At 48.5% G+C, this 12,677-nt stretch overlaps 1 protein-coding gene across 1 annotated transcript in view; it reads left to right on the top strand.

The window, feature by feature from the left end:
- LOC144822668 (uncharacterized) overlaps positions 1-12,137 on the top strand; it is a 51,307-nt gene extending 39,170 nt beyond the window's left edge. Inside the window, exons 3-4 of the mRNA XM_078680441.1 lie at positions 8,672-10,210; positions 11,152-12,137. Coding sequence (XP_078536567.1) covers positions 8,672-10,210; positions 11,152-11,215 — 1,603 coding nt within the window. The 3' untranslated portion in view covers positions 11,216-12,137. The remainder of the gene's footprint in view (positions 1-8,671; positions 10,211-11,151) is intronic.
- The last annotated feature ends 540 nt before the right edge of the window (positions 12,138-12,677 follow it).

Here is a 12,677-nt window from a genome sequence, read left to right as displayed (position 1 = left end):
CGCGGGTGGATGCTAAAGTTGCCCAGATGTTTCAGCAAAGCCGAGTTGCAGATGGTATAATCTAAATACGAGTGCTTGCGGCCATTCGTCCAAGACCAATTTGGAGGAGCATCATTTTTGGATCTTCCATTTATTACCAGAAATCCTGCGCTGTGGAGTTGCAGCACGCAGAGTTCTCCCAGACCGCAGTAGCCTTGGTTTGGTGGTTTAGACTGTTCTTTTACCTCTGCAAATGAAAATGGGGTTAGCCCTTCGCAATCTTCTGTATTACCTTGAAATAGATTGGTGTTGAAGTCCCCTGTGATTATACAGTCCGCGTGAGGTTGATCCGCAGCCAGGACCCGCACAATTTTCATTAGACGAGTTAGATGGCTCTTTTTTGTGCGGGTACTGGGATTGATGTAGATGTTAAGCAACAGGAGTGGACGTTGTTTACTCCACGAATAGATTTTGACACCCAGTAACCAGTCTTCGTCGAAATTTAAAAACACAATCGGGCCTTTTAGATTTTCGGAGACATAGATCGACAGGCCCCCTTTGGGATGGCCAAAAAGGCGGTCTCTAATTGCTGGTTTCCATAATTCAATGAAGCCTGTAACTGGGGTGTTTTGGGTGGCCCAAGTATCTTGAAGTGCTATTACTGTGTGCCCAAATATAAAGGAGTGTGTGTCCAAATTGGTGTTTTTATTGTGGAAACCACTGATGTTCCATGAGCACAAAGTAAATGAGGAATCCCGGCCCGAAATTGGGGGCTTTACAAGTAACACAGCTCGGGGTGTCGGGAGGACCGAGGTCTTACAATTTGAATTTAAAAGAATAGATTCTCGGGGTCAAGCCATTTTGTTGCAAGACAGGGCTTCTGGAAGCCACCCCCAGTCTTTCGTTTTGCCCAGGTTGGAGATTATGTTCAAGGGAATTGAGTTCCCCTCCGTTGTCCCCAGGGCGTTTCTTAAAATAGAGTAAGGCCTAGGTTTGGTTCTATAGTTTCGGCATTTTTCAGGGTGTCCTGATGGTTAAGCAGCTGCAAAGGATAACCTGGGGGGTTATGGGGGTAGATTTTAATGCCCCATTCCCGAAAGATTGCACTATTTTCAGTGAATGCTCGTGCCCAGGTTGCTGATTTAAGTGACACCAGGGTTACCTCAGAGGGTTGATTGCCTCGTGGTGGCAAGAATTCAATAGACTCAATGTCTTCTGTTGTAAACGCCTCAAAGCCCGGCACTCCGTTCGCTAGTTTTATTATATTTGACCTGTTAAGGGTGTCATGTCGACCCTTTGAGATGTATTCAGGGGCGAAGAGTATTTTGGCACCCTGTGCGTTGCTTTTGACCCCCTTAGGGCTTGTATTGGGATGAAGAGTTTTTACTGTTGGACAACCCGCGTCTGGGCCCAGTCGGGACTGAAGAGAATTTAGTAAGCCTCTGCCCAATGTCTGATTGTTTAAGGATGGGGTTGATTTGTTGTTATGGGCTTCCGTTACAGTGCTGGGTCCAATGATTGAGCATGTTTTTGGTTTCAGAATCCCGCAGATGAATGTCCTTTGCGGGCTACGGTTGAACGCCTTTTCCTGTCCCCTTCTCCTTTGCCGAATATCTTTCCTTCTCACGTAAACCACATGCATTATCCACTCCCATACATAAATTCACCTCCAAATTGCTTTTATCTTTCACCCCCTCTCCTCCTACTACAGTAGGCGATTTTCTTAAATCCACCATTTGGCACAATAAGCATTTATTGATTAAAAATAAACCTTTCTATTGTAGGACTTGGAGGCAAAAGGGGTTCATTTGGATTTCTCAACTATTCTCACAATCGACTTTCATACCTTTCTCATTACTCAGTCAATCTTTTAAATTACCTGCTTCTGTCATTCACAAGTACCTTTTGCTCAAAGAGGCAGTAATGGTTACCCAAAATCGGCTGTTAAATTCGTAAATCATCCAGAGCAGCTAATATAACGCAGTCCTTCTTTTTTATATATAACAGACTCCTCTTCACACCACATGACTTGAGCAAAACATTCTCTACAATTCCGGATGTTTGTTGGACTTGCTCTTCCTCAAATGCAAATTTATTTCACATGCTATTTTCATGTCAGACTGTGCATAATTTTTGGAAACAAGTATGGTCCCAAATTAATTACATTTTTCACACTCAAATTTCTTTTTCATTCATGTTTTCTTGGGAAGTCTTTCTTCTTGTTGGGAGAATGTTACACTTAATGTTAAAATCATTGACTTATTGATAGCAGTTGCATTCCAACAGATTACAGCTAATTGGAAAGACCTTTCAAATATTTCTTTTAGAGCATGGTGGTCCAACGTTTGTCATAATCATAGACTGGAAACCTCCTTTGTCTTTCCTATTCATATGGCAGCGAAACGTATGGATTTATGGCTCCCTGTTACGATGTACCTTGATGTATGTGCCAGTTGCTCATTTCGTTTACAACCCAACCAACAAGAAGTCTCAAAACCTCCCTAATTACCCTCCAAGTTCTTGCTTTCTTTAGTATTTTAATATTGTCTCATTTTCATGATATGTTATTTTATTTGCCCTGTCCTCAAGCCCATTTTATATAATGTTATTGATGTACTGCTTTGTTTGCTTGTTATTGTTTATTCTTCATTATTGCTTTGTAGTTTGTATTGACACCCTTCCTTTTATTAATAAAATTTCTTTGAACTGGAAAATATTTAAAATAATTATTATTAAATAAATCTAAACTATTTACAAATACTAATACATAATTATATACATAATTATTAAAAACATAATTATCAATGAATAATTAAGTAAAAATAAATTGATAATAAATACCAATTAATAATAATTAATTACCAATTACAAATTAATCACCAATAATGTAATTAACAAAAACAATTAATTAAAATAAATTACAATTAATTAAAATAAATTATTACTTAATTGCATTTAAATGACTTCCCACCCTATTCCACTATAAACCCATAACCCGCTACAGAACATAATTATCAATTAATCAATTAATTTAAATTATTTACCAATTAATTAAAATTAATGTATAATTCCTTAAAATTAATAATTAATGCAGTATAATTTAATTACGTCCCACCCTATTCCCCTATAAACCCACGACCCGCTACGGTACTAAAATACAAAATGTACTTAAATTACATAAAAAAATACATATTAAATACATAATAATATATATAAAAATCCTATAAAAATCGATATTAGTAACATCGATATTACTAACATCGATATTAGTAACATTGATATTACTAACATCGATATTAACAAAATCGATATAACTTACCTTCGAAATTCTGTCCCATCGATATTAAAACTATCGATATTACTTACCTTCTATATTTTGTCCCTTCGATATTTAAACATCGTCATTATTGTATGTCGATATTTAAAAATCAATATTTTGTCTGCCTACGGCTTGATATCTGTCAGACCCCCAGTTCAGATGGTTAGTGTTATATTATGTTCCAAACAAGATTATGTGGACTGTTTTAAGGGGTACAAAAGCAATGAACATTCATCTGTACTGTATGCAGGATGTACATAATGTTTTACAGACCATTGTTTGAAAGATGTGTGACCAATCTACTCTTGCTTAGGGACCAGTCCATAGAATTAATCGTTAGGACCTTGAATATGTCCCCACGTAGGTTGATGTATGAAGTTGTGGAATCTTTGTCAATGTTTTGGCCATCCTCAGGAATGATTGCACATGGTGTTAGTTAAAGACCCCTACTTATGTTCATCCTCCTACGAAAGGTTGGCCAATGATTGTTTCATTGTATTTATTGGAAGGCCAAACAGTTTAAAGCTCCTTAACTGCTTGTAAGTCCAATTGCTGCAAAATGTGCCTAGCTTGGTTACCGGTTTGCCGCAAAAATATAAGTCAAGTACAGTGGCACAAAGTTCTTGTTGCAATAGAATGCTGTCCACCCACAAACTGAGCTCCACCTTGCCTCTAAATTCCACTAAGTTCCTCACCGTGACTTCATTTGGTGCAACCATCCTCCATATCATGAGATGTATTTGCATTCCTCCTTACTTGCTTTTTTCTCAAAAACATGAAGAATACATCATTATATACAAATACATTTTGAGTAGGTGGATGATAACTGACAAAGGCCACAATTTACAAAGATATTAAATCTGCGCAGCCTCATCGTAAAATCGATGTTGGAAATTACGAAGCAACACAAATCAAGATATGCGTGGGACTTTATCTTGCGTTGTGGACGCATTACATGGACGGAGCATTGTCGTTCCCATTAATCCACTCAGGTACTTTGACATAAATCCATAATTCATAAATTCAGTAAACAGGAGTTTGCACCAAAATGGTGTGCATACCCAAGGCTTGGGTAACAAGGAGAAATAACTTTAGGTTTCCTTGTTACTTCTTTTTTACAGTTGTGCTGCTTTCTGCAGCACCCATGCAAAGAGCTATAAGCCTCTAAGAATAGTTGTTGTGCAGAAATTCATCCCCGCCTCCACCAAAACTATTCTGACCATAAAACAGGCACCTTTGTGTCATGGCGCAAAGGTTGCAGCATTGGAGCTAGGCAGCCAGAAGTGTGACAGCACTATCAGGCGAGCAACGCTCATAGGGCTCAAAGGGCCTCAGCCCCCCCGACGTATGTGTCAGACCAGGCTGAGACAGCTTCCCTGGCACACACACAGACAGTTTTTGATCTCCTGCTGGTCTGCAGGGCCAGACTGGCTGTAGCGGGCACCGGCATTTCCCCGGTGGGCCGCCAGGGTGGGGAGCGGTTTTGGGCCCACTTTTGCAGCATAGCTGCAATATCGGCCTCTGTAACAAAATTGTCCATAACTGTCCCTGGCAAACAGCTCGGCTGCATCCTCAACCCCCGGGCCGGTTGTGGTTCCCAGTCCGGCCTTGCTGGTCTGGCATCCGTGTTATTGCAGCCGCACCCGAGTACTTCACAGGTCCTTAAAAGACTGTTTATTTGTTAACGAGGCTTTGTTGTTTTTTAACCTCTTCCTAGAGCCACTGCATCTCCACTCTGCCTTTTCCTGGAAGAATTAGCCCCCACCAAAATTCTTATTACCCCCCCCCCCCCCCCCCCCCCGTGAAATTTTGCTCTAGTTGCACCGCTGAGCGCTACACGAGAGCAGAAATGCGCCAAATCTATGTTGATATGCAGCATTTCTGTTCTCTCCCATTGGCTCAATTCAGCGTAGCAACTTTGCTGCGATGCGTTGCCTCGACCTTTAGTAAATCTTCCCATGAGATTTGAAATAAAGCTTTAAAATAGCCGCAATACCAATACACACAATTTGACATAAAAAGAGCAGAAACAATCACCCTTCCATCGACTAGTCACAAAATTGATGAAGGCATGATTGTATATGGCACAGGAACAGTGTCAAAAGAAGGCTCGAACCACCGGGCGTTTGTGCCTTTGTGCACACCAGGGATATCACAATAAGCCATCTCTGGAGAGAGCACGCGGGACTCTGCGGTGATGTGCGCCGAGTGTTCAGACGGCGGAGGGCTGTCACGTCAGGCGTCACAGCTCAGACAAGGCAATTTTTCAAGCAGTGATGGTGTCGCGCGGCGTCCATTAGCGCCAGCAGGCACAACAAGTAGGGACGCGCATCAGTATTCCAGTGGCAGGCCCGCCATGACTCACAAAACACATGCTGAGCTAATTGCAGTCTCTGGCGAGAGGCAGAAGGAAGAAATGCAGAATGAGGCAGATTGCAGGCGGATAATCCTGCGCTAATAGCTGAAAAAGCTCCATGGCCAGAAATGAGAGGGAATCAACTCGGAGTCGCGGCTTCACTTCAAATGTCCCACGGATCCCTTTGTGCTGCCAGGTTTCTGAGCACTGAAATCAAATGATGACTATCTGACAAGGGGGGACCCAGGGAGAGCCAGGCGCGAGCCGGTCTCTCCCTGGGCAGGTTCGCGCGAGGAACATCAACAGGTGGGGGGCTGATTAGCAGAGGGTTGAAAAGGGGAAGTCAGGCGGGGATTAGCAACTGCGTGGCGGGAGGCGTGTAGGGAGGTTGTTTTGCGGCGTGTATTTGTCGTACCTGGGTTTTCTCTGACCACATGGAGGACGTGGAGGAGGTCAGGAGGGCCGTGCGGTTCCTCTGCGATGCCGGGCGCGAGGACCTGCTGCGGCCGGGTGTCCCAGCGGAGGCGTGGGTCGGACTGGCCCGCCCACCTCGCAAGGCTTCCGAGGGCGTTTCCAGGGCCGTGGACGCTTGTTTAACCCCGGGCCCGGAGGAGGAGGAAGACGGCGAGGCGGCCACGCCTGCGGACGGGCACATGCTCGTTTTGCCGGTCGCTGCAGTGGAGCCCCCGCCGGGTGACCCGGGCGCCCCCCAGCAGGTATGTGCATTCCAGTTACTTGGTGCTGGTTCCCGCGGGGCGCCCGGGGGGAGGCGGGGGCGTTCTGCGGGCCGTCAAGCTCCGCGTTCAGGCGGCTTGGTCTCGGGGAAGACGGGGAGGCTGCAGGCGGGCCCTAAACCAAAGCGGGGGCGGAGCCTGGACTCCCTTGGGCACGCGCCGACCCCTCCCCCTGCCGGTATGCCTGTAGTCCCTGCCGTTACGGTGCCCAATTCTCCGGGGGGGGTTTCCCCACTCCTGTGGCTTAATGGCCAGTGTTTTATGCTCTCTCCTGCCATGCTGGGGCCTGGCCCTGCCCCCCCCCGCGATGTTGGCTCCCCGCACACGGGTGACGCCGGTGCTGGGCCACTCACTGCTGCATTGCCGGCTCCAACCCCTCCTGTGGTCCCCACTCCTGCCCCTGCTGTGGTTCCAGTGGGCACTGTCTCTAGATTGCTGCCCCCCCCGGCCACTGCGGCTGTGGCAGCCGGTTTGCCTGGCCCTCGGGCTGCCATCCCCACGCCCCCGGCTCCTGGTATGAGGGGTTTGTTCAACGAGGGGGCGCCCCAGTACCCGGGGCAAGCCTTGTTCCCGGTCCCCAGGGGGCGGCCAAGTGGCCACTTGGGGGGTCAATCGACTGGGTCGGGAGGTGTCCATGGTCTGGCGTCGGTGGGCCGTCCCTTGGGGGAAAATTGCGGTTCAGCTTTCAGGGACCATGTTGTCGCGCACCCTTCATCGTCTGGCTTGAGCGGCAGCAGTTTTCAATCTGCGCCTTCGGCTGGGCGGCTGTTGGCAGTTTCTACGGGCCCGGGAACTGTCCCCACGGCTGTTTCCAGTGGTGGGCTTTCAGGGGGGCTATCTGGAGCGGATACCTCTTCTACAGTTTTCTGTCCACAAAGCTTTCAGACCATTGATTGGCAGTTTTATGATGGGGGTATTGGTGATGGGGCTATGCCCAGTGGAAGTAATCAAGTTGAATTTTCTGATGCAGCTTTCGGTGGGAGTTTTCATGATGATGAGTTGGAAGAGGGGGAATTGAGGGACAAAGATGTTGGGCTTTTGGCAGCACGGGCCCAGGGGGGTGGGTTGGGGCAACCCACTGTTTCTCGTGTTTTGCAGGAGTCTAGAGCGGACCCTGCAGGTGTACGAGGGGCAGTGTGGTCTGGACCTTCTCAGCGGGATCGTGGGGCCGTCGCCCAGCAGTCGGAGCAGTTACCAAGAGGTAAGGATGGGTGGTGGTCAGTGTGGCAACCTAGGGAGAGTCTCCCGGTTAAGTGTACAAGATCTGTTGGTATGGGTGATGGGGTTGTGGTTGAGCGAGTCGCTCTGGCACCGAGGCTTGAGCGGCCCGTAATTTCAAATGTGCAACCTAGGGAGAGTCTCCCGGTTAAGAGTACAAGATCCTGTGGTACGGGTGATGGGGTTGTGGTTGAGCGAGTCGCTCTGGCACCGAGGCTTGAGCGGCCCGTAATTTCAAATGTTTCTACTGTGCAAGTTGCAAAAGAAGTTTCTATATCGGGGGATGGCGGGGTGGATGCCACTCGGGTAACGGAGGATAGTATCCTACCGAAAAAGTTGCCTTATTCTGGGGTGGGGATGCCCTTGGGGTCCCATTTATCTGAAAAAACAAAGAATCTGATCTGGTCTGGGGCTTTTGTAGATGTTTTTCGTCTTCTCCACAGGGATGTCCAGGCAAAAGAAGGGTCGAAAGAGGAGGAATTAGAATTGGCTCGGAGGCCTCGCGTTCCGAAGTCCATAGAGAATTGGACTTCGGCCTTTCTCATTTATGCCAGCGTTTATTGTCAACGTCATCCTGAGAAAGCGATAGACATGTTTAAATATGCAGATGTCATCCGCAAGGCTCACAGTTATTTTGGAGGCTTTGCTTGGTTGTCCTACGATGACGAATTTAGGGCGCGCATGGCCGCTTTTCCTGAGCGTTCGTGGGGTGCGGTTGACTCTGAGTTATGGTTGCAATGGATGGCATCGGCAAACCCTCCTGCTACGACCCACACAGCTAGCGGGCAACCTGTGTTTTATCGGCCCTTTTCAGCTCGCCCCGCTCAGTCTGGGGCGGGGGTTTGGGGCAGAGGTCAATCAGCCGCTTCTGGCACTTGCTGGCATTTTAACAGAGGTTCCTGTAACAGACCCGCTTGCAGGTATAAACATGAGTGTTCACAGTGTGGAGGGAAGCACGCCCTCACCCAGTGTTTTCCCGGCCAGAGATGGGGTGATCAGGGACGGGGTTCTGGGGGCAGGGGGCAGCACCATCAGTCTGTTTACAAGGGCCCCTACTCCTATTAGGCAGGAGGTTCTCGACCTCTGGCTGGTGGATTATCCGGATTTTGAGGCAGCTAAGATTTTGTCTTGGGGCTTCAAAATTGGGTTTCGGATTGGGTATCAGGGACCCAGGGTGGGCAGGTGGTCGGATAATTTGAAGTCTGCGAAGGAGAGTCCACATGTGGTGCGGAAGAAACTGGATGCAGAGCTTGCGGCTGGTAGGATTGCTGGTCCTTTTGTGCATTGTCCCCTGCCTGACTTGATTGTATCACCCCTGGGCGTGGTGCCCAAGAAGGCGGAAGGGGAGTTTCGTCTTATTCATCACCTGTCCTGGCCCGAGGGTTCCTCAATCAATGACTTTATTGATCCAGCTGACTCAACTGTCACTTATGCTTCGGTGGACGATGCCTTACGGCTCGTGCGCACGGCTGGTGTTGGGGCTTTGCTGGCGAAGAGCGACATTCAGTCGGCTTTCCGGCTATTGCCCATTCATCCTTGGGATTTCAGTCTGTTAGGAATGCATTTTGATGGTAGTTTCTACGTGGATCGGGTGTTGCCCATGGGCTGTTCAGTGTCATGCTCCCTGTTTGAAACCTTCAGTACCTTCCTGCAGTGGCGATTCACTTTTGTCAGTGGCCACGCGTTGGTCTGTCATTACCTTGATGATTTTCTTTTCATTGGGGAGGGTTGCTCTGGGCAGTGTCAGTCGGCTTTGAACATCTTTCAGGCTCTAGCGGAGGAATTGGGTGTCCCCTTGGCGCCGGACAAGACAGAGGGTCCCTGTACGTCCCTGACTTTTTTGGGGATCGAAATTGATACTCTGTCTATGGTGGCGAGACTGCCTGTGGCTAAAGTGAAGGAAATGTCTGCTTTCATACATCTGGTGTTGGGGGAGCGGAAAGTGGTTTTGAAAACTGTTCAGAAGTTGTTGGGTTATCTCAATTTTGCTTGCCGGGTTGTTCGGGCGGGCAGGACGTTCTGCAGACGTCTGGGTCTGTCCATGTCCGGAGCAAGCCTTCCCCATCATAGGGTGCGCATTACCACCGCTGTGCGTGCCGATTTGACTGTCTGGCTTCGTTTTCTGCAAGACTTTAATGGCGTGTCCTTGTTTTTTGCGGATGAGGACATGGTGTGGCAAGTACAGTTGTTCACTGATGCGTCAGGGGCTCACGGATTCGGAATATTTTGGGAAGGTCGATGGTGCGCGGCCGGCTGGCCGGCGCACTGGAAGGATCAGGGTCGCAGCATTGCGTTTCTGGAGCTCTTCCCGCTGCTGGTTGCTTTGCACCTATGGGGGGATGAGTTTCAGAATCGTTCCGTCTTGTTTCACGTGGACAATTTGGCTGTAGTACACCTTGTCAATCACCAAAAGGCTCGCGATTTGCGGGTTTTGCGGCTCCTGCGCGCATTCATGCTGCGGTGTCTGCAACTGAATATTGTCTTTAAAGCGCGGCATGTTCCTGGTACTTCTAATTGCATCGCTGACTCTTTGTCTCGCTTTCAGTGGTCCGAGTTCCGCAAGTTAGCTCCTGGGGCGGACCTGGCACCAACACCGATCCCACAGTACGTATGGGACCTGGGGGATTGAGGGTTCACCACTTGGTGGAAAATTCTGTGGCTGAATCCACCAGGCGGGGTTATGTGAAAGCCTGGTCTGAGTTTCTGCAGTTTTGCAAGGTTTCGATGGGGCCGTTCAGGGCTGGTTGGTCTGATGAACAATGCATCTTGCAGTTTGTTTTACATCTGGCGGACAAAGGCCTGGCGCCCACTACCATTTCGGGTAAATTGGCTGGGGTTTCTTTTTATGGACAGCTTTGGTGGGGGAGGGATCCGGTTGGGGGGGTGTTGGTTCGTAAATTGTTGAAAGGTTTGGCCAGGCTCCGGGCTGGGGGTCAGCAGCTCCGGCAGCCCGTGACGTTTGAATTGCTCCAGTTGATGTTGCCGGAACTGGAGGTGTGTTGTCATGATGCTTTTGAGTGTGCCAAATTTCGTTTGTGTTTTGTGTGGTTGTTCTTTGGGGCATTTCGGGCATCAGAGTTGCTGGGGTTGCGGGGCAGGGTAGGCATGACCAGCGGTGAGGTGGTGTTGGAAAGTGACAGAGTGCGACTTTGGCTGCGGGCATCCAAAACCGACCAGATGGGGAGGGGTAAGTGGGTGTTCCTTGGTAGGAGTGGGGTCTCTGCATGTTGCCCGGTTGGGGAATGGGAAGGGTTTGTGTCCTCTCCGCATTTTCTACAGGGGTCCATATTTTGTCATGCGGATGGTAGTCCCATAGTGGCATCTCAATTGTTGGCTGTATTACGTAAGGTCTTGTTGCGTTTGGGGAAGGACCCTGTTCAGTTTGGTACCCATTCCTTCAGAATTGGTGCGGCGACGGAGGCCGCCCGCCTGGGGTGGGACTGGTCCCAGATCCGACGCATTGGTCGTTGGCGTTCCAAGTGTTGTGAAAAGTATGTGAGGAAATAGTGCATTTTTGGCTGGTCTAACATTTCTTTCTCTCCTAGGTCCCTGGCTATCAGTCGCCGGATGCAAAAGAAGGGTGTGGATACTGGGGCACTCTTTTATTAAACGAGCAGCTTTAGCCGCTGCCAGCCAGCTTTGTGGGAGATCACTTGGCCTGAACAGTATGACACATGAAGTCTCATGGCATGGAACAGGGGGAATGCGCTGGGGTGGGCTTTTTCCCGCCTTGGCTGCTTTGGTTTCGCAGTGTTTGGGGGGCCCTCCGGATCTCCTGGTGCTACATTTGGGAGAGAATGACTTGGTTTCTCTCTCTGGGCTGACCTTGTTAAAATTAATGAAGCAGGACCTGGAAATCATCCGAACCACATGGGAGAGCACCATGCTCATATGGACTGAGTTTGTGCCCCGTTTGCACTGGCGTGGGGCACGGACCCATTCTGCCCTGGAAAAGGCTAGACGGAAAGTGAACAGGACAATGCGCCTTTTTTGTCAACATTGGGGGATATACAGTTTGAACCATTATCATTTACAAGTATCTGAACATCATTTATTTTGTGAGGACGGTGTGCATCTCTCAGCTTTGGGCCTCTCTTTTTACCTCCTTGAACTCAGGGACTTGATTAGCAAGGTTCTTCAAGTACAGTTGTGGTGTGCTCCTTCCTTTCCTTTAGGTGGGGCAGGAAAACGCTAAAGGTTTTCCTGGGTGGCGGGTTTTTGTTAGTGGGGGTGGGCAGCCTGGAGCGGGTTGGCCATCCTGAAGGGTAGCGTTGGGTAGGCTAGGGTTAGTAGGCAGGAGTTTGTTCGGGGTTTTGGGATTTAGGTTTCGTAGGCTCACTGTAGAGTTGAATTATGTAAATAATAAATAAATAATGAATATGTTTATGATATTGATGATGCACCTGTCCTAAAATAAAAGTGGCCTTTCTTGCTCCTAAAAGAAGGTGTGGACAATGTTTTCTTGCGCGAGGGGGGACCCAGGGAGAGCCAGGCGCGAGCCGGTCTCTCCCTGGGCAGGTTCGCGCGAGGAACATCAACAGGTGGGGGGCTGATTAGCAGAGGGTTGAAAAGGGGAAGTCAGGCGGGGATTAGCAACTGCGTGGCGGGAGGCGTGTAGGGAGGTTGTTTTGCCCCACCCACCCTCCCTCTTTTTCTTTTTCTTTCTTTATTTCTGGGTTTGTTCTTTTGCGGTGCTCTAGGCACTGTTTTAGTTTAGGTAGGTTTGCCACTGTTAGGATGGGTGCCTTTGTTCTTTTGTAGGCGGGTTTTTGTTAGTGGGGGTGGGCAGCCTGGAGCGGGTTGGCCATCCTGAAGGGTAGCGTTGGGTAGGCTAGGGTTAGTAGGCAGGAGTTTGTTCGGGGTTTTGGGATTTAGGTTTCGTAGGCTCACTGTAGAGTTGAATTATGTAAATAATAAATAAATAATGAATATGTTTATGATATTGATGATGCACCTGTCCTAAAATAAAAGTGGCCTTTCTTGCTCCTAAAAGAAGGTGTGGACAATGTTTTCTTGCGCGAGAGGCTTAAGCTGCAAACGTTTGATCTGAAAGACCTCACAGACAAAGACA

The sequence above is a fragment of the Lissotriton helveticus genome, chromosome 3_1, assembly GCF_964261635.1.
Source record: "Lissotriton helveticus chromosome 3_1, aLisHel1.1, whole genome shotgun sequence".
Taxonomy (NCBI): Eukaryota; Metazoa; Chordata; class Amphibia; order Caudata; family Salamandridae; genus Lissotriton; species Lissotriton helveticus.
This window is presented reverse-complemented; position numbering and strand designations above follow the sequence as displayed.